Source organism: Thalassophryne amazonica, chromosome 7, assembly GCF_902500255.1.
Source record: "Thalassophryne amazonica chromosome 7, fThaAma1.1, whole genome shotgun sequence".
In the NCBI taxonomy this organism is placed as follows: Eukaryota; Metazoa; Chordata; class Actinopteri; order Batrachoidiformes; family Batrachoididae; genus Thalassophryne; species Thalassophryne amazonica.
The window spans coordinates 96,113,330-96,133,109 of NC_047109.1; the positions used below are offsets into that span (position 1 = coordinate 96,113,330).

The following is a 19,780-nucleotide window of genomic DNA, read 5'->3' on the forward strand; positions in this document are numbered from 1 at the left end:
CACTGATGTCTTCTCACACCAGCCTTCTGCTTCTCATCACTTTGTGGGCGTCCGTGCAGCACGGTGAGCGACTTTTTGGAAACAAATTTTTCAACAAAATGCAAATTTAAAGCACAGGTCTGTTTTAGTATGAAGTTTTTATAGAAACACATCAGTGCTTTTTTTGTCTGCCTGACACACAGAATGTAACATGAGTCACAATAAGAATAAAATGTCATCTGTGCATGACCGTGCACGAGGCATGTTTCTGCAAATACAATAAGACGGTAAAAGATTCATTTTACTGCTGCGTGCATGTTATTGTGATGTTTTCAGTCGTGGAGACTTTTTGAATGTTGACCTACTTGGACGTCTGCAGAGCGTCAAAACTCAAAACACAAACGTGAAGAGGTTTTATGTCTGCATGTACAGTGTGATGTGCATGCCTTCTGGTTCTGGAGAGAAAAACACTTTTAGATTGTCCATTGTGACAAAGTGATTAGTGCATTTTCTTTTTAGAAATAAAACTGCTCACTGTTATAGGTCAACTGTGATGGAGCTTCCACAGGATTAAAGCTGCTTTTTAAGTAGAAAAAGCAGAAATGACAGCAGGTCCACTCACAGTTTGGCTCAGTTGCAGATGTTTGGGTTTTGAGCGGCTCTTGCCTTCCAGGTTTGGGCCTTCCAGTGATGAAACGATCAGAAACTGATGGTGCTCTGGTGCTCGGAACGAGGACGAAGCGCTGCGCCTGCAGCAGCCACCTGGACTTTGAGTGCCACTACTTCTGCCACCTGGACGTTATTTGGGTCAACACAGCCAGGTGAGCCACGTCCCCTCACTTCCCTCACACAGAAGGATGATACAAAGTCAGTGGTCACTTTAGCAGGTCTAGTTTCTAGTTGTCTGTTCATACATGCGAGAGCATCACAGAAAAAATGCTTTTTACTTGGGGTGGGGTGGGTGCAAATTAGGGTTTTTTTGTGCCTTTATACTTGGATGAATTTTTCCCTATCAAAGCAAATTTTACTCATAATGTTTGGTCTGATTCTTTTGACCATGTGTGAATGCTGCACCAGCGCTGCGTCACCCTGATGGCGGTGATTGTACTCGTGCCGATTTCCACATTTGTTTGCACCAATCAAACAAAATGGTAAATGGCCTGCATTTATATACCGCTTTTCCATCTGCATCAGATGCTCAGTGCTTTACAATTACACCTCACATTCACCCATTCATACAGACACACTCACTGATGTCAGGGTGCTGCTATGCAAGACGCTCACTACACACTGGGAGCAACTGGGGCATTAAGGGCCTTCTCCAAGGGCCCTTAGTGATTTTCTGGTTAGGCTGGGTTTTGAACCAAGGATCCTCTGGTCTGAATCCCAACACTTAACCAAACCATCACCTCCCCTATAATTGCAGAATAAAAGGCCTAATGCTCTGTCAGGTGTCACTTCAGAATTTTAATAAACATGCAGTTTGTAAGGGCGGCACAGTGGATTAGTGGTTAGCACTGATGCCTCACAGCAAGGTCGTGGGATCACCTCCTGCCCTTCCTGTGTGGAGTTTACGTGTTCTCCCCGTGTTTGCGTGGTTTCCCTCCGGGTGCTCCGGCTTCCTCCCACATCCACCTTAGTATTTCTCTGCTTTTCTTGTTTAATGCTGACAAATTATACAGTATTTCTTGTCTTTCTGATGCCTAATTCTGTTTTTTCTCTCTGTTTAAGGTGCAGCTCCATCCAGCGATAGGAGTTGTGTTCGTGTTGGCGAGCCTCCTGTCCTGTGCACCAATAGCATTTCTTGTATATTCGTCCGTGAATTGTTCTGTGAATTGTTCTATAATTTGATTGTAGCATGGCCCAAGCAGAGGGTCACCCCTTTGAGTCTGGTCTGCTTGAGGTTTCTTCCTCAGAGGGAGTTTTTCCTTACCACTGTTGCTCTGGGGGTTGGTAAGGTTAGACCTTACCTGTGTGAAGCGCTTTGAGGCAACTCTGTTGCGATTTGGCGCTATATAAATGAAAATAAATTGAAATTGAATTGAAATACAAAGATATGCAGGTTAGGTGGACTGGAAACTTTAAATTGTCCGTAGGTGTGCATGCGAGTATGAATGTGTTTGTTTGTCTATATGTGGCCCTGCGACAGATTGGCGTCCTGTCCAGGATGTACCCCGCCTCACACCATGTGACTGCTGGGATAGGCTCCACCCCCTGTGACCCTTAATTGGAGTAAGCAGGTATAGAAAATGGATGGATGCAGTCTGCAAATCAGTACTATAGAACAGGGGCATATCGAGGATTTTGTAAAGGGTTTGGGGGATGGATTTGTGAATGAATCTTGTGCTTCCTTATAGTGGTGCAGTTTAGCTAAAAATTTCCATAAAAGTTGTTCATTTTGTGATGAAAGCATGGATTTGGGCACACATTCTAAATTAACTGTTTATTTTCAGATATGGAGCCATCCTGGTGCTGACCTCTAATGAGGTACAGGGGTCAATAAAGAATTACACAGGGGTCAAAATTTAAAAATGCTCCAATCATGTTGAAAACTACACTACATTATTTGTCTGATCATAGCGATTCCAAAAAGTTATAGTTTGGACTATCTATGATTGAATGTTCTGGAGTTGTGGGGTAAAAATGGAAAAAAAATGGTGACAAAGATCAGTTTCAGTTTGTACAGGGGTGAAAAGTTAAAATTGCTCCAATTTTGGTTTAAAAAAAAAAAAGCTAATTATTGGTAGAGTTAATAGCATTTTGAAAAGGAATAGTTTGCACCATCTGTCATGCTTAGTTATCATGTTACGGGGTAACATATGTCATAGAATCCAATGGATGTCGACCTTGTTTGACCTTTACTTTGGAGACCAAACATTCAGCACAGTCAAAACTATTCAATTTATTAATCCTTTTATTTCACCCAATAATTTGGTGTATATGAGAGCGCAGGGTCGGACTGGGAACAAATTTCGGCCCTGGCATTTTTCCTCTGGACCAGCCCACTATTGGCCCGACGAATCCACCCCCAAACACGCACACCCACCCGTCCATACTGAACCCCCAATGAACAAATACTATACACCTAAACACCATGAACACACACCTAAACACACACTTTCACTGTCATTTCACCTTGATCATAGTACAAAACGCGGACCCGGCGCCACGAGGGGGCGTCCTGATAACATTAAAGGCAATTACATATTTTGACGAAATTACAAGTTTAAATGACTATATATATCTATATATATATATATATATAACATGAGGTTTATGTCACAGAAATCCTACTTTACAATCACACTGCAGTCATTGTTGTCACTTCCTTTTGCATTTATAATAAACACTTGTATTTATTTATCGTTTGTTTTTCTGGTTGAAATAAGATATAAATAATCTACCAGGCTTCAAAAAAATATACAAGTTTCCTTGTTATTTTATTTGTCTAAAAATAAATGTCTGAGGTTCCTTATGTTAAACAAGAAATTATCTAATCTGAAATAACAGGTGGTTTTAATACAGATGAAAGGTTTCTAAAGAACCATTTATTTACCTATTTTAATTACAAGAGTTCTAAACTTTTTTAACAGTAATCAGAAAATTTGAGGTAACAACAAAAAAACATTTCCAATGATTTTTCTTCAGAAAACTGCTCTATAAATGAGCAGTCCTGTCACACGTTAATGTTTTGTACAGATCAGTGGTTTCTGCACCAATCGGATTGGTCCAATCCATTTTGTAGAGATCAGTGGTTTCTGCCACGAGTCTTCCGTGTTTTGGCCCGACGCGTCGTTCCTGTTTGGACAATGCCAAGGTACGTCACAGCTCAGAATGTCGAAAGTTGGCGCACCTCATCTCGACAGAACACCGACTCTGTGGTATGCAGGAGATCACTTGACCGAGGGTCTATACGTTCAAATAATAATAAAAAAAAAATACTGTCATCACTCTTCACTCTTAGTCAGTCTCTTACAATGGTGCAGTGTAAATACACAAGCTTTTTAGGAGCGCACGAATCCTCCGGTGCGCACTATTTTTTTTTTTTGGGGGGGGGGGGGCGACGACCCCGCCCCCTGTGATAAACTCATCGCCCCCTTAATATATATATATATTTTTTTTCTGGTGCCGGGTCTGACAAAACGGAAGCAAATGCACAGAAGCGGAAAAAAGTTTGTGTGTGTGTGTGTGTGAGTGAGTGAGAGAGAAGTAATGTGTAACCACTGCTAGGATTCACACAGCAGCAAATTAAGGAGCTGAAGTCCGTAGCTGTTGCATTTAAAGATTAACAAAAGTAAAGCACAGTTAATTAAGATAAAAGAAACGATTCCAACCTTGTATCAGTAGAAGAGCGGAGAGAAGTCCAGGCGCCGAGGACTCAATCCATTCACAGGGACGGGAGCGGCCGCCTGCTCTTCCTGCAATCTGATTGGCCACCCTGTATGCTTCGCCATTGTCATTGGCTGTTGGTCATGTCAATCATTGTGCTCGATGTAAGTCTCCGTTGTGTGATCAAACAGAAACAAAACTGAAACCTAGAATAAGACTGCGCTGTGTATGAAACACTACAGAACTTTTATTTTGACACAAATTCAGGAAGTGACTCTGCAGCTGCGCCGATTAAATGCTGTAGCTTCACCGATTACGGACTTTCCTCGTGTTGACAGCAGCGCGCGGTTTGAGAACACTGTATATTTCCATAATCTCTATAAATATGGGAAGGCCGGCCCACGCACGTCTAAATGTGCAGCGGCCCACCGGGCAAATGCCCAAAATCACAGATTATCAGTCCGAGCCTGTGAGAGCGTTTACACGGTGTTTCAAAAAATGTGATGTCATTTGAAATGTAAATATCCAAGTATTACATAGTCTAGGCAAATGAAATGAAACAGCCTTAATCTTGAGCCCAATAATGTTTAGTCATCAAAATCTGAATGAAAAATTCAAAGGTGTGGATTTCATGAATGATTTCACAACTTCTCAATATGCGCATTGCCTGTGACACACCACACACACATCAAGTTGGTTAACATGTAAAACTGTCATTGGAGGAACCCAGGTTTCCAGACTTGCTCTGCATATGGACTTCCTGGGGCTTTGCAAAAATGTTTCCCAAACCTGCTTGACCATTGCAATACTAGTTGTCATCTAGATCCCCAATTTTTGGGCTATTAGTGCAGCAAATAACTGAAACAATACTTCACATGGTGACACAAGCACCAAATCCAGCACAAATTCTCCTTAGACATTGCTCTTTTGAAAAAACCGACAGGCCACTTGAATTTTCAATAGGCGGCCAATAGGGGTCAATTGAAGAATTACACGGGTTAAAATATAAAAATGCTCCAGTCACATTGAAAACTATACCACATTATTTGTCTGATCATAAAGATTCCAAAAAGGTATAGTTTGGACTATCTGTGACTGAATGTTATGGAGTTACGGGGTAAAAACCCAGCTACTTGAATTAATAAATGCAATAGTTTTGACTGTGTTGAATGGTTGGTCTCTAAAGGTCAAATAATGTTGACGTCCATTGAATTCTATGACATGTGACATATGTTAATCAATCAATCAATTTTTTTATATAGCGCCAAATCACAACAAACAGTTGCCCCAAGGCGCTTTATATTGTAAGGCAAGGCCATACAATAATTATGTAAAACCCCAACGGTCAAAAGGATCCCCTGTGAGCAAGCACTTGGCTACAGTGGGAAGGAAAAACTCCCTTTTAACAGGAAGAAACCTCCAGCAGAACCAGGCTCAGGGAGGGGCAGTCTTCTGCTGGGACTGGTTGGGGCTGAGGGAGAGAACCAGGAAAAAGACATGCTGTGGAGGGGAGCAGAGATCGATCACTAATGATTAAATGCAGAGTGGTGCATACAGAGCAAAAAGAGAAAGAAACAGTGCATCATGGGAACCCCCCAGCAGTCTACGTCTATAGCAGCATAACTAAGGGATGGTTCAGGGTCACCTGATCCAGCCCTAACTATAAGCTTTAGCAAAAAGGAAAGTTTTAAGCCTAATCTTAAAAGTAGAGAGGGTGTCTGTCTCCCTGATCTGAATTGGGAGCTGGTTCCACAGGAGAGGAGCCTGAAAGCTGAAGGCTCTGCCTCCCATTCTACTCTTACAAACCCTAGGAACTACAAGTAAGCCTGCAGTCTGAGAGCGAAGCGCTCTATTGGGGTGATATGGTACTACGAGGTCCCTAAGATAAGATGGGACCTGATTATTCAAAACCTTATAAGTAAGAAGAAGAATTTTAAATTCTATTCTAGAATTAACAGGAAGCCAATGAAGAGAGGCCAATATGGGTGAGATATGCTCTCTCCTTCTAGTCCCTGTCAGTACTCTAGCTGCAGCATTTTGAATTAACTGAAGGCTTTTTAGGGAACTTTTAGGACAACCTGATAATAATGAATTACAATAGTCCAGCCTAGAGGAAATAAATGCATGAATTAGTTTTTCAGCATCACTCTGAGACAAGACCTTTCTGATTTTAGAGATATTGCGTAAATGCAAAAAAGCAGTCCTACATATTTGTTTAATATGCGCTTTGAATGACATATCCTGATCAAAAATGACTCCAAGATTTCTCACAGTATTACTAGAGGTCAGGGTAATGCCATCCAGAGTAAGGATCTGGTTAGACACCATGTTTCTAAGATTTGTGGGGCCAAGTACAATAACTTCAGTTTTATCTGAGTTTAAAAGCAGGAAATTAGAGGTCATCCATGTCTTTATGTCTGTAAGACAATCCTGCAGTTTAGCTAATTGGTGTGTGTCCTCTGGCTTCATGGATAGATAAAGCTGGGTATCATCTGCGTAACAATGAAAATTTAAGCAATACCGTCTAATAATACTGCCTAAGGGAAGCATGTATAAAGTGAATAAAATTGGTCCTAGCACAGAACCTTGTGGAACTCCATAATTAACTTTAGTCTGTGAAGAAGATTCCCCATTTACATGAACAAATTGTAATCTATTAGACAAATATGATTCAAACCACCGCAGCGCAGTGCCTTTAATACCTATGGCATGCTCTAATCTCTGTAATAAAATTTTATGGTCAACAGTATCAAAAGCAGCACTGAGGTCCAACAGAACAAGCACAGAGACGAGTCCACTGTCCGAGGTCATAAGATCATTTGTAACCTTCACTAATGCTGTTTCTGTACTATGATGAATTCTAAAACCTGACTGAAACTCTTCAAATAGACCATTCCTCTGCAGATGATCAGTTAGCTGTTTTACAACTACCCTTTCAAGAATTTTTGAGAGAAAAGGAAGGTTGGAGATTGGCCTATAATTAGCTAGGGTAGCTGGGTCAAGTGATGGCTTTTTAAGTAATGGTTTAATTACTGCCACCTTAAAAGCCTGTGGTACATAGCCAACTAACAAAGATAGATTGATCATATTTAAGATCGAAGCATTAAATAATGGTAGGGCTTCCTTGAGCAGCCTGGTAGGAATGGGGTCTAATAAACATGTTGATGGTTTGGATGAAGTAACTAATGAAAATAACTCAGACAGAACAATCGGAGAGAAAGAGTCTAACCAAATACCGGCATCACTGAAAGCAGCCAAAGATAACGATACGTCTTTGGGATGGTTATGAGTAATTTTTTCTCTAATAGTTAAAATTTTGTTAGCAAAGAAAGTCATGAAGTCATTACTAGTTAAAGTTAATGGAATGCTCAGCTCAATAGAGCTCTGACTCTTTGTCAGTCTGGCTACAGTGCTGAAAAGAAACCTGGGGTTGTTCTTATTTTCTTCAATTAGTGATGAGTAGAAAGATGTCCTAGCTTTACGGAGGGCTTTTTTATAGAGCAACAGACTCTTTTTCCAGGCTAAGTGAAGATCTTCTAAATTAGTGAGACGCCATTTCCTCTCCAACTTACGGGTTATCTGCTTTAAGCTGCGAGTTTGTGAGTTATACCACGGAGTCAGGCATTTCTGATTTAAAGCTCTCTTTTTCAGAGGAGCTACAGCATCCAAAGTTGTCTTCAATGAGGATGTAAAACTATTGACGAGATACTCTATCTCCCTTACAGAGTTTAGGTAGCTACTCTGCACTGTGTTGGTATATGGCATTAGAGAACATAAAGAAGGAATCATATCCTTAAACCTAGTTACAGCGCTTTTTGAAAGACTTCTAGTGTAATGAAACTTATTCCCCACTGCTGGGTAGTCCATCAGAGTAAATGTAAATGTTATTAAGAAATGATCAGACAGAAGGGAGTTTTCAGGGAATACTGTTAAGTCTTCTATTTCCATACCATAAGTCAGAACAAGATCTAAGATATGATTAAAGTGGTGGGTGGACTCATTTACTTTTTGAGCAAAGCCAATAGAGTCTAATAATAGATTAAATGCAGTGTTGAGGCTGTCATTCTCAGCATCTGTGTGGATGTTAAAATCGCCCACTATAATTATCTTATCTGAGCTAAGCACTAAGTCAGACAAAAGGTCTGAAAATTCACAGAGAAACTCACAGTAACGACCAGGTGGACGATAGATAATAACAAATAAAACTGGTTTTTGGGACTTCCAATTTGGATGGACAAGACTAAGAGACAAGCTTTCAAATGAATTAAAGCTCTGTCTGGGTTTTGGATTAATTAATAAGCTGGAATGGAAGATTGCTGCTAATCCTCCTCCTCGGCCCGTGCTACGGGCATTCTGACAGTTAGTGTGACTCGGGGGTGTTGACTCATTTAAACTAACATATTCATCCTGCTGTAACCAGGTTTCTGTTAGGCAGAATAAATCAATATGTTGATCAATTATTATATAATTTACCAACAGGGACTTAGAAGAGAGAGACCTAATGTTTAATAGACCACATTTAACTGTTTTAGTCTGTGGTGCAGTTGAAGGTGCTATATTATTTTTTCTTTTTGAATTTTTATGCTTAAATAGATTTTTGCTGGTTGTTGGTGGTCTGGGAGCAGGCACCATCTCTACGGGGATGGGGTAATGAGGGGATGGCAGGGGGAGAGAAGCTGCAGAGAGGTGTGTAAGACTACAACTCTGCTTCCTGGTCCCAACCCTGGATAGTCACGGTTTGGAGGATTTAAGAAAATTGGCCAGATTTCTAGAAATGAGAGCTGCTCCATCCAAAGTGGGATGGATGCTGTCTCTCCTAACAAGACCAGGTTTTCCCCAGAAGCTTTGCCAATTATCTATGAAGCCCACCTCATTTTTTGGACACCACTCAGACAGCCAGCAATTCAAGGAGAACAGGCGGCTAAACATGTCACTCCCGGTCCGATTGGGGAGGGGCCCAGAGAAAACTACAGAGTCCGACATTGTTTTTGCAAAGTTACACACCGATTTAATGTTAATTTTAGTGACCTCCGATTGGCGTAACTGGGTGTCATTACTGCCGACGTGAATTACAATCTTACCAAATTTACGCTTAGCCTTAGCCAGCAGTTTCAAATTTCCTTCAATGTCGCCTGCTCTGGCCCCCGGAAGACAATTGACTATGGTTGCTGGTGTCGCTAACTTCACATTTCTCAAAATAGAGTCGCCAATAACCAGAGTTTGATCCTCGGCGGGTGTGTCGTCGAGTGGGGAAAAACGGTTAGAAATGTGAACGGGTTGGCGGTGTACACGGGGCTTCTGTTTAGAACTACGCTTCCTCCTCACAGTCACCCAGTCAGCCTGCTTGGGATCTGCCAGGGGGGAACTAACGGCGGCTAAGCTACCTTGGTCCGCACCGATTACAGGGGCCTGGCTAGCTGTAGAATTTTCCACGGTGCGGAGCCGAGTCTCCAGTTCGCCCAGCCTGGCCTCCAAAGCTACGAATAAGCTACACTTATTACAAGTACCATTACTGCTAAAGGAGGCCGAGGAATAACTAAACATTTCACACCCAGAGCAGAAAAGTGTGGGAGAGACAGGAGAAGCCGCCATGCTAAATCGGCTAAGAGCTAGTAGCTACGCTAACCTAGCGGATTCCTAAAAACACGCAAAGTGAATAATTTAGAGGTGATTCAGCAGAGGGAGTGCTTTAGTTAAGCACGTAAAGATTACACTGGGAAAGATAACTAGATAACTAGATCAATCTAACTGCGCAGATTAAACAGCTAACAGATACAGAAAAACACCGCTGTGCTCCGGAACAGGAAGTGATACAATACCGCAGTGAGAGCCAACCACCAGTAGAGGCAAGCAAGAGTGTTACCCCCTAACGTGATAACTAAGCATGATACATGGTGTAAACTATTCATTTTTGAAACCCTATTAACTCAACCAATAATTTGCATCACCTTTGAACAAAACTGGAGCAACTCTAACTTTTGACCCCTGTACAAACTGAACTTTGTCACCATTCTTGTTTTTATCCCATAACTCTATAGAATTCAGTCATGGATAGTCCAAACTATACCTTTTTGGAATCTTTACAATCAGACAAATAATGTGGTATAATTTTCAATGTGACTGGAGCATTTTTATATTTTGACCCCAATGTAATTCTTCAATTGACCCCTACGTGGCCGCCAATTGAAAATTCAAGTGGCCCGTCAGTTTTTACAAAAGAGTAATATCTAAGGTGTACTTTTGCCAAATTCAGTACTTGTATCACCATTTGAAGGATTGTTCTGTAAATATTCTGTTATCTGCTCAACTATATGTCCAGATCTGCATTGCATCTGGTGCATTTTTAGCCAGTTCTCTCACAAGTGCGCAAAACGCCTTTTCTTTCCCAATGAATGGCATTTCTATACCTGAAAGAAAAAACATAAAGCATTAAATATAGAATTTTGAGTTGTTTCTACACATGCTGTTAAAAGTTTAGATCATTTGAAGGAAAATGGGTTATTAGATTACAGAATATATCAGTTCTGATATCATTTCTTCTGATACACATACACACACACACACACAGACAGAGCGGGCAAAATAAGTGTTGAATATGTCACCATTTTTCTCAGTAAATATATTTTTGAAGGTGCTGTTGATGGGGTTCCAGCAGTCATTGGGTGAGAGGTTGGGTTAACGTCCCTCATACTATACTATATGTATGAACATTGGTTTGTTTTGGAATAACTGAAAAAGTGACTCTGGATGTGCACCCAGATAAGTATCACCGTTAAAATCAAGTAAACCGTTGCTTGACCCTGAACTCACCCTTTCAGCAAAATTAATAGAGATCCGGCCATAAAAGTGAGACATTCTCCAGAACATCCCACAGTCAGCAGTGATCACTTCTTCCGTGGAGGCCCCCGGGTGTCCTCATAATGTGAACGGAAGGCAAACTGTAAAAAAAAAAAAAAAAAATCTAGCTATGTTATGAAACCATATTGGTTGGAATAAGTTGAGTCTTACTCACTCAGCATTGTACCCCTCCTGTGCTGCTGTTATCACTGTGAGATGATTACACAGGGAGTATTTTAGAGAGCAAAGTCTGCCAAATGTGTATATCGTGTGGGTGATCTTGAGTTTCTGTCTGTTGTTCTGCAGTAAGACGACAGTTTATGGTCTCGGCGGCATGTTGACCCGGTACCGAAGGTCTGCGGGTCGCTGCACTTGTACAGCCCCTAATGATGTCACCTGCATCAACTTCTGTACGCACAGGTGGGTCGGAATCAGAGCGTCCATCTCGGGGAGTGCAGGTTTGTTTGAATGCACGACGCGTTCCAGTGCGTCGTGAATGTTGTGGCCTTGGTGCAGTGTGATGGAGCATCTTGTTTTACTGCAGTGCTATTATTAGCCTAACGTGCTGTCACTGCATTCTATAAGTTGCTCTGCAGGGTGTGATGATCAAAACAGTACAGCTGAGGTATGAGAGAGGAGAAGGGTTCCGGCACGCTGCAAAAACTCCCAGCAGCTTCTTGTCGTTTGGCTGAGTGTTCAGGAGTAAACGTGTGGAGGAGTGAGAAGATGTGAAGGATTGGCACATCACAAAACAACAGCTTTGCAGAGTGAAATGACACTAACATAAAACACAGAGTGAGCCAGTAAAGATAAGGTTTATTTTAGATGGCTGATTGTGGAATAAAAGATTCTTAAATGCTTTTATACGAGCGGTCTATCACAGCAATAAAAGTATACAGCTGGTCAAACAAATGTCAGCGCACCGTTCCGCTTATCTGCAGAACTGGAACATTCAGATCCAGTGGGTGCCTTAAGTACTGGAACGGGGGGGGTGTTCTAATTTTGCTTCTGTACACCACCACAGTGGATTTGATATTAAACAATCCACATGTTCTTGTAGTGTCGACTTTCATCTTTAAGCCAAAGAGTTTACCAAAAATCTGACTTTAACATTTAGGATTTACAACTTCTTTTTTTTATACATATACACAGCGCCTCCATTTTCACAGCTCATAAGTATTGGAACACACTAAATATACATATTATTAACAGACATCATCACTTTTACAGCAAGTATTATTTACACTATTTATATATATATGGTAAAAAAAAAATCCTGCAGCTTTGGTTGTCAGAATAATTCTGTAAAAAAAAAAAAAATACAGAAAACATATGTAAATACATTCACCATGAAACCTATACATTTTACAGCATAAACCTGTTGCTTTTCCCCTCTAAATGAACATTATCATGCTGTTTTTAAACTAATGATTTCCCATTCAGTGAGATTTTGTTGGGCTGCTTCCATTTTGATCAGGGCCACCACAAAAGGTTTGGTTTGGGATCCACCTGATAATCCCATTCCAAACCTCTGATTTTTCCTAATATAACTCCAGCTGTATCAGTTGAAGGGGTATTGGGCAGCCTTGAAGCTGGGATGTTGTTTGGGAGGTGAGCACTCTTACTGTTTGTGCCTCTCTGTTGTCACACAATAGGAACTACGCTGAATATATATACATACACACACACACATATATATATATATATATATATATATATATATATATATATATATATATATATATATATATATATATATATCACAGCTGCAATGAAGGTGATAAATGACATTAGACAAGAAACAACATTGTGCATCAATTATCAATGCAGACAAGACTCATATTGTTTTCCAGTTCTAAGAAGTGGCCACCAATGATGCCCTCAGTGACCACTGTGGAGGGTAATGAAATAGTGGTGGTTCACACGTATAAATGCTTGGGTGATCTGATTGATGACTCCCTCACTTTCAAGCTGCATGTGGAGAAACTTGTGAAGAAGCTGGGGCTTAAATTGTTTTTTTTTTTGTTTTTTTCGAAACAAGCTGTGTTTTCTTTTAATGTAAAAAGCAGCTTGTTGCCACAACTTTTTTTTTTTTTATCTGTTTTGGATTATGGAGAGCTGTTATATGTGAATGCTTCTGCTCAGTGTCTTCAAACAGTAGACACTAATTTACTATGCTTCTCTGAGGTTCAGTACTGGTATACTTTATATATATATATATATATATACACGAGGTCTGTTAGAAAAGTATCCGACCTTATTATTTTTTTAAAAAACCATATGGATTTGAATCACGTGTGATTGCGTCAGACAAACTTGAACCCTTGTGCGCGTGAGTGAGTTTTTTCATGCCTGTCGGTTGCGTCATTCGCCTGTGAGCAGGCTTTGAGTGAGGTGTGGTCCACCCCTCTCGTCTATTTTTTTATTGTGAATAAATGTCTGAACGATTTGGAACTTTGCTGCATCAATTTTTTTCCAGAAACTGTGAGAGACCTCCAGGTGGACACCGTTCGAAAAATTAATATGGCTTTCAGGGACGATTTTATGGGGATTAAACAGATTACGGGGTGTTACTGCCACTTTAAGGACCGCCCACAACTCCTGAGAGCGCAGCGCGCTCCCAGCCCCCATCGACAGGCTGACACCCCGTTGGAACAACCAGATCATTTCCAACGTGAAAGCTTTGTTGATCTGGGACCTCGTCTGACTTTCACAAAAAGGCAGAAGATGTGGACATCAGCACTTTTTCCGGCACATTCCACCGTTACAGGAGTTTTTTTCATGGAAAGAAAAGTGGAGGGACGCGCCACGGAGCCATTCATTACGCGGGACAAAACCACCTCGGTGTTGGTCTCTCAGGACGACTTTCAGGTGGATTTCAGACGGATTCCGGTTGCTTTCCAGTCGTGTGAATATCCGATTGTGATTGTGCATGAGCTGGACATGCCAGAACATGTCCCGTGAGGCTTCATCACGGCGTTGCTTTGCGCTGAGATGCACTGCAACAAGACAGTGATTGATTGTTTCATTTCAAATCCATTTTGGTGAGGCAAAACAAGTAAAGCTGTTTTCCTGTTCCAATACTGGAGCTGAGTGTGTATCCTGAACCTCATATGGAGCAGATGCTTCATGATCAGACCTTCATTCTGGAAACCTGGTCATATCTCACTCATTCTAACCATTACAACATTAAAATTCCTATCACTGGAACCTCTTGTGGACTAGATGGAGTAACAGCTCTGGTGATGGAATATTTGCAAAACTTTGCATTCTGACACTAAGTGAAGATCAATATGTTGGTGACACTTACAATAACAGAAAACGTGTAGAGCATCAGAGCTCCAGGAGCAGGATTGGTGACCTCTCCATTAAAAAAGTAGAGAAGGTGAAAGTTAATATTTTGAGGAGTTCTGTGCATAAATTTGCACACTTATAGGGGGAAATGACCCTCTGGGAACCATTATGTCTCAGTAGTACTGTATAGTGTAATATACATATATAAAGCATCCATACCTCATGTGGAGTACATGCTGTAACAAGAGTGTTGCTGGTATTTGTATGAATTTGCAAAATATTGATGCAAACCAGGGCCCAGTTTCATGAAGCGGTCTAATCTTGTGTAGTAGACTAAACTCAGTTCACTCATCTTTTGACGTTAGCCATTGAACAAAGGGCTTTAGTAGGCTGAAGTTTTGCGTTACCCAACTAAAGTTTTTAGCCTGGTACAGAGGAGGCTAATCTTATTGTTGTAGACAAAACTTTGATGACTTACCTCAAAAAAGGTGACTATCATGTATCACAACTTGATGGGGAGGAAGAAAGGAGAGACTTTAGAAAGGAGAGACTAGGGGGAGGTGACGATCTAGTGGTTAACCATTGGGCTTGAGACCAGAGGATCCTCGGTTCAAATCCCAGCCTAACCGGAATATTACTAAGGACCCTTGGGCAAGGTTCTTAATCCCCTAGTTGCTGCCGGTGTGTAGTGGGTGCCTTGCATGGCAGCAGCCTGACATTGGGGTGAATGTGAGGCATTGATGTATAAAGCACTTTGAGCGTCTGATTCAGATGGAAAAGTGCTATTTAAATGCAGTCCATTTACTTGCAGTGGGAGCGGGTGTTCCGGGACCGGAATAATCCATTGGAGATTTACGGGCGCCGAGGTCGGGAGCACTTCTCCTCTGGTGCGGCGTACTCGGCCATGTTTGTAGCAGACGGACCATCCTGGATTTAAAACTTTTGCGCATTAGAGGCTTTTCTTGGCAACGGCACTTGCGAGGCTCCTATGACCGTGAAATTCATCAACTAACGTAAATCGGCTAATCTACAAGTTTAGCCATTGATGGAAACGGAGATTAGACGGATAATGTTGGGTGACTAACCTTAATCGACTAAGAAAGTTTAGTAGACTAAAAGGCTGTTTTAATGAAACTGGGCCCAGATCTTTTGGGAAAAACGCAATCTCACAAATCCTGAATGGTGGAAAATTTATATTTGCACCACGTGTAGAGTCTATGTAACATGAGTGTAGCTGTGATATTGGCAGAATGTTAACCGGGTGCTAACTTTGTGACTGACATTTTTCCCCACAGGTCTGTAGCCAACAAGCCCAAGGAAGTGTCCAATTCTGCTGTGTCAGAGAGAGATGAGTCCTCTGAGGCCCAGGGGGAGGACACTCGCTAAACAATGTGCTTGTTGATGCAGCGAGAGAGAAAGGAAAAGTAAACAGCAAGCACCTGAACAAACGACACTCCTTTGATAGAAAGGAGGGAAACAAAGGGCTGCTAACGGGTGGCTCTGGTGCAGGAAGGCCGGACGGGCCTCAGAACTTTCTGCTTGTGTACCCAGAAACAGATGGTGGAAAAGTTAATGGTTCTGCAGACAGAGTGAGGACACCTCATGTTTAGGATCAGTCTGGAGACGCGCTGCTGGCAGGTTCAATTATTGTGCCTGTGGTCATTTCTAACGCTTATTGGTGTCAATCTTGCATACATCAGTGAAGAATATAGAAAGAATGTGAAAGGGACAGAAAGATCTGTGCATTCATTTTTTTTTCTTTTAACGAAATGCATGTTACTGTTGTTTTATTTTATTTTATTTTACAGATAAACATATCTTCTATTTGATACTTTATGTTCGAGGTACAGTACTATCCAAAACCTTTAAGCACTCTATACAAGTGGAGTATTTTGTATTTTCAACACAAAACCAAATGTGAAATGTCTTAATATTCCTATTCCAACAGTATAATTATAATAATAATAAGTAATAAAATTTACTTACTTACTTAAAGTAGACCTGCATTGAAATAAATGTGGTCAGATTTCAGAAAGAAATAGCTGATATGTATTTATAAGACCCTTGTGAATGCAGTAAAGTAAATCTGTAAGCCCAAATTTGTAATTCAGCGGAGAAATCTTTGTTTAAAAATGACAAATTTGCAGCTAAAATTTAGCCCTCTGTGAAAACAGTTTGTACAGCCGTATCATTTCCATGACGTCAGGGACAAGACGACGCACTCCCGCCTTCAAGTCCGATCCCGCATTGAAATTGATTTTATCTGTTAGTAATGTTACTTATACACGTCCTAGTTTCAACATCCAAAAGTAAGCTGCAATGAATGTGAGATACATATCTGTGTGCTCAGATCAGCAACGACATTGACAGCGGGCGCCGTTCTTCCTCTCCCGCTCTCTGCCTCTGCTGCGCTTATTAAGTCTGTGGGCTCGTTAACGAGCTCGTTAACCGCCGACGCGGGCCACTCACACCGCCCGTGTCTGCTTTGCAGCCGGTGTTGTGCCAGATTCAGCGCACAACACCAGCATCACCTCTCTGTCTACTGAATGGAGCTGCAGCACACTTGGCACAAGTCCTGAGATTACGCTCGCTGTTTTAATGCGAAGCGGCCGGTACACCTGTTGCTGCAAGGACAGACTTCTTGCTGCAAAATCCACAGCACCGCACGTCTCGGCAATCGGAGCTCCAGAGCTCCATGGATGCTGAGAGAAGTTTATATATTTTTAATGACTGGGATTCTTTGCGGGTCTCGCCTCCATATCCTGCGATGGTACCGGAGGCGAAAGACAGTAGGTTTTCATTGCGACACCACTCAATCAAACGGGCGTATGAAAAAGTCCCCCAAAATAATTTTCAAGCACAAATAAAAGAAATGTGTACTCACCAAACGTGCCGCAAGACAATATGAAGTTTTAAAAAAGTAGATCCTTCCGTATAAGACAAGAAAAAGGTGCAGATGCAAACTGACGTAAATCCACAAATTACAATTGGCGCAATGCATGCTGGGAGAGGGTCTTGTCCGTGGCGTCTCGGCACCGTCCATGATGAGAGGGACAATTTGCGGAGGGCTAAATGTTAGCTGTAAATTTGTCATTTTCCAATGAAGATTTCTCCGTTGAATGACAGATCTGGGCTTGCAGATTTACTTTACTACATTCAGAAGGATCTCATGTGTAAATGTAAGACATTTTTTGTTCAAAAAATCTGACTGCATTTTTTTTCAATGCAGGTCCCCTTTAATATTATAATAATAATTAATAACCTCAATCGAAACTTAAAATCAAAATGGCTGACTTCCTGTTGACATTTCACTATGACGTTAAGAGGTTTTTTTGTGCATCCCAGCATGGTAAATACCGAATTTTGTGAGGCTACGACAAAAAAAAAACAAAAAAAAAAAAAAACAAAACAAACAAAAAAAAAACAAAACAATGGGGAGGGTCTTTTGAAAATTTGTAGAAAATTTGTATTTCACCGTTTCGCTGTGAGCATGTGCGCAACCCCCAAAATATCGAATTTTGGATCCAGCCAGATGAGGTAGCAAAGTTTGAATTTTTGAGCATGGGAAAGGGCTGAAATTGGGGCTTGAAAAGGGAATAATAATAATAATAATAAACAGCACAATTACATTAGGGTCCTCGTAGGACTTTGTCCTACTCTGGCCCTAATAATAATATAAAACAAAAACATTGTCATAGTTGATTTAAAAAAGGAATTATGTAGTTTTATCACAGAAACAATGAACTGCATAGAACTATGCACAAAAAAATGTTTTCAGGTGAAAATTGATCATTAATTTTATTAATTTAAATTTATTTATGAAGACTCACTCACTCACTCATGGGGACTGGAGCCTATCCCAGCAGTCCTAGGGTGTGAGACGGGGTGCACCCTGGGCAGGACGCCAATTTGTCACAGGGTCACATATAGACAAACAAACACACATTCACACCTGGACGCACACCTGACAATTTAAAATTTCCAATCCACCTAACCTGCATGTCTTTGGATGTGGAAGGAAGCCGGAGCACCCGGAGGGAAGCCGGAGCACCCGGAGGAAAGCCGGGTGCTCCGGGGAGTACATGCAAACTCCACACACAAAGGGCACAGGTGGGAATCGATCCCATGACCTTCTTGCTCTGAGGCAACAATGCTAGCCATTTATGAAGACTCTAGATTTGTATTATTATTGTTGTTGTTTAAATACGTAAATAATAATAGCTTTTGGTCAATTAAATGTTCTAACAACTTTTGCATGGCCAATGTAGTTATTATTGTTATTTTTTAAAGTTTTTGGCAAATTAAATGTGACAGATCTGCCAATAATGTTTCTATAGTATTGTATATATGTTGAGAAATCATTAGAGATCATTAAAGACGGTTTTCTCAAGTATTCTATGTTCAAAATTGTGAAATTAAATAAAATCAGAATATCTGAATCATATTTGCCTGTATCATTTCCCATTTACCAGCTTATCCACTTTTATGCTTGTTTATGTTTGAACGAGACAGTAAATATCGCATGAGACAAGTTTGCACAACCGAACAATTTAAATCCTGGCAGCCTCTGTTCTGAGATTCTGACTGAAACAAGTAACCATATCAGAGAAAACAAACCCCAAAACATGCACAACATAAACAGCTTCATTATGGAAACACACACACACAGAGGTATGTTACTTTGTAAAACATTTGTTTTTTACAAGACCAAAGTCACTTTTATTCAGGACTTTAAACAGGTTTTTTCAGTTGGACTGTTCCAAGCAGAATCAGAATTTTAACTGCTAGTTTTCACCTTAAAGTTATTGTTCCCAGACTGGTTACAATCAAATGAAATACTAATTAATATATTTCATGTAAGGCTGTGTAACATAATATGTACTGCATGGTCGAGTTGTATAAAATGTCAATTGATATAGGCTATATGTATGTTACTCTATAGTCTGTGCTGCAGTTAACAAGCTAGGCTATGCTGGACACAATGGTTAGCGTAATTGGAGCTAGCTAACTGCTTCCAACATTTTTTATCTTTACGTTAGGCTGTCCATCAAACACAGACAACATTGATGTCAAAGACCAACATTTAGAAATGAAATAGTTCAATATTAGCCCCCTGTTGTTGGAAAGGGCAAGACCACACCGCATTTGACTTGAATCACCTGCTGCTGGTAATTTTTCCCACCATTCACAGACATGCATGGTGTTGAGGAAGACAGGAAGTCAACTCGGCACAAACTTAAGAATTTATATATATATATATATATATATATATATATATATATATTTTCATTCATTCATCTTCTACCGCTTAGTCCAATTAAGGGTCGCGGGGGGCTGGAGG

The 19,780-nt window shown here is 40.8% G+C and overlaps 1 protein-coding gene across 1 annotated transcript; it reads left to right on the forward strand.

The window, feature by feature from the left end:
• Window positions 1-455: 455 nt before the first annotated feature.
• LOC117513350 (endothelin-2) lies at window positions 456-11,985 on the forward strand. The gene is made up of 2 exons (XM_034173571.1): window positions 456-800; window positions 11,452-11,985. The coding sequence occupies exons 1-2, from the start codon at window positions 670-672 to the stop codon at window positions 11,639-11,641; spliced, it is 321 nt and encodes a 106-aa protein (XP_034029462.1). The 5' UTR covers window positions 456-669; the 3' UTR covers window positions 11,642-11,985.
• Window positions 11,986-19,780: the final 7,795 nt, after the last annotated feature.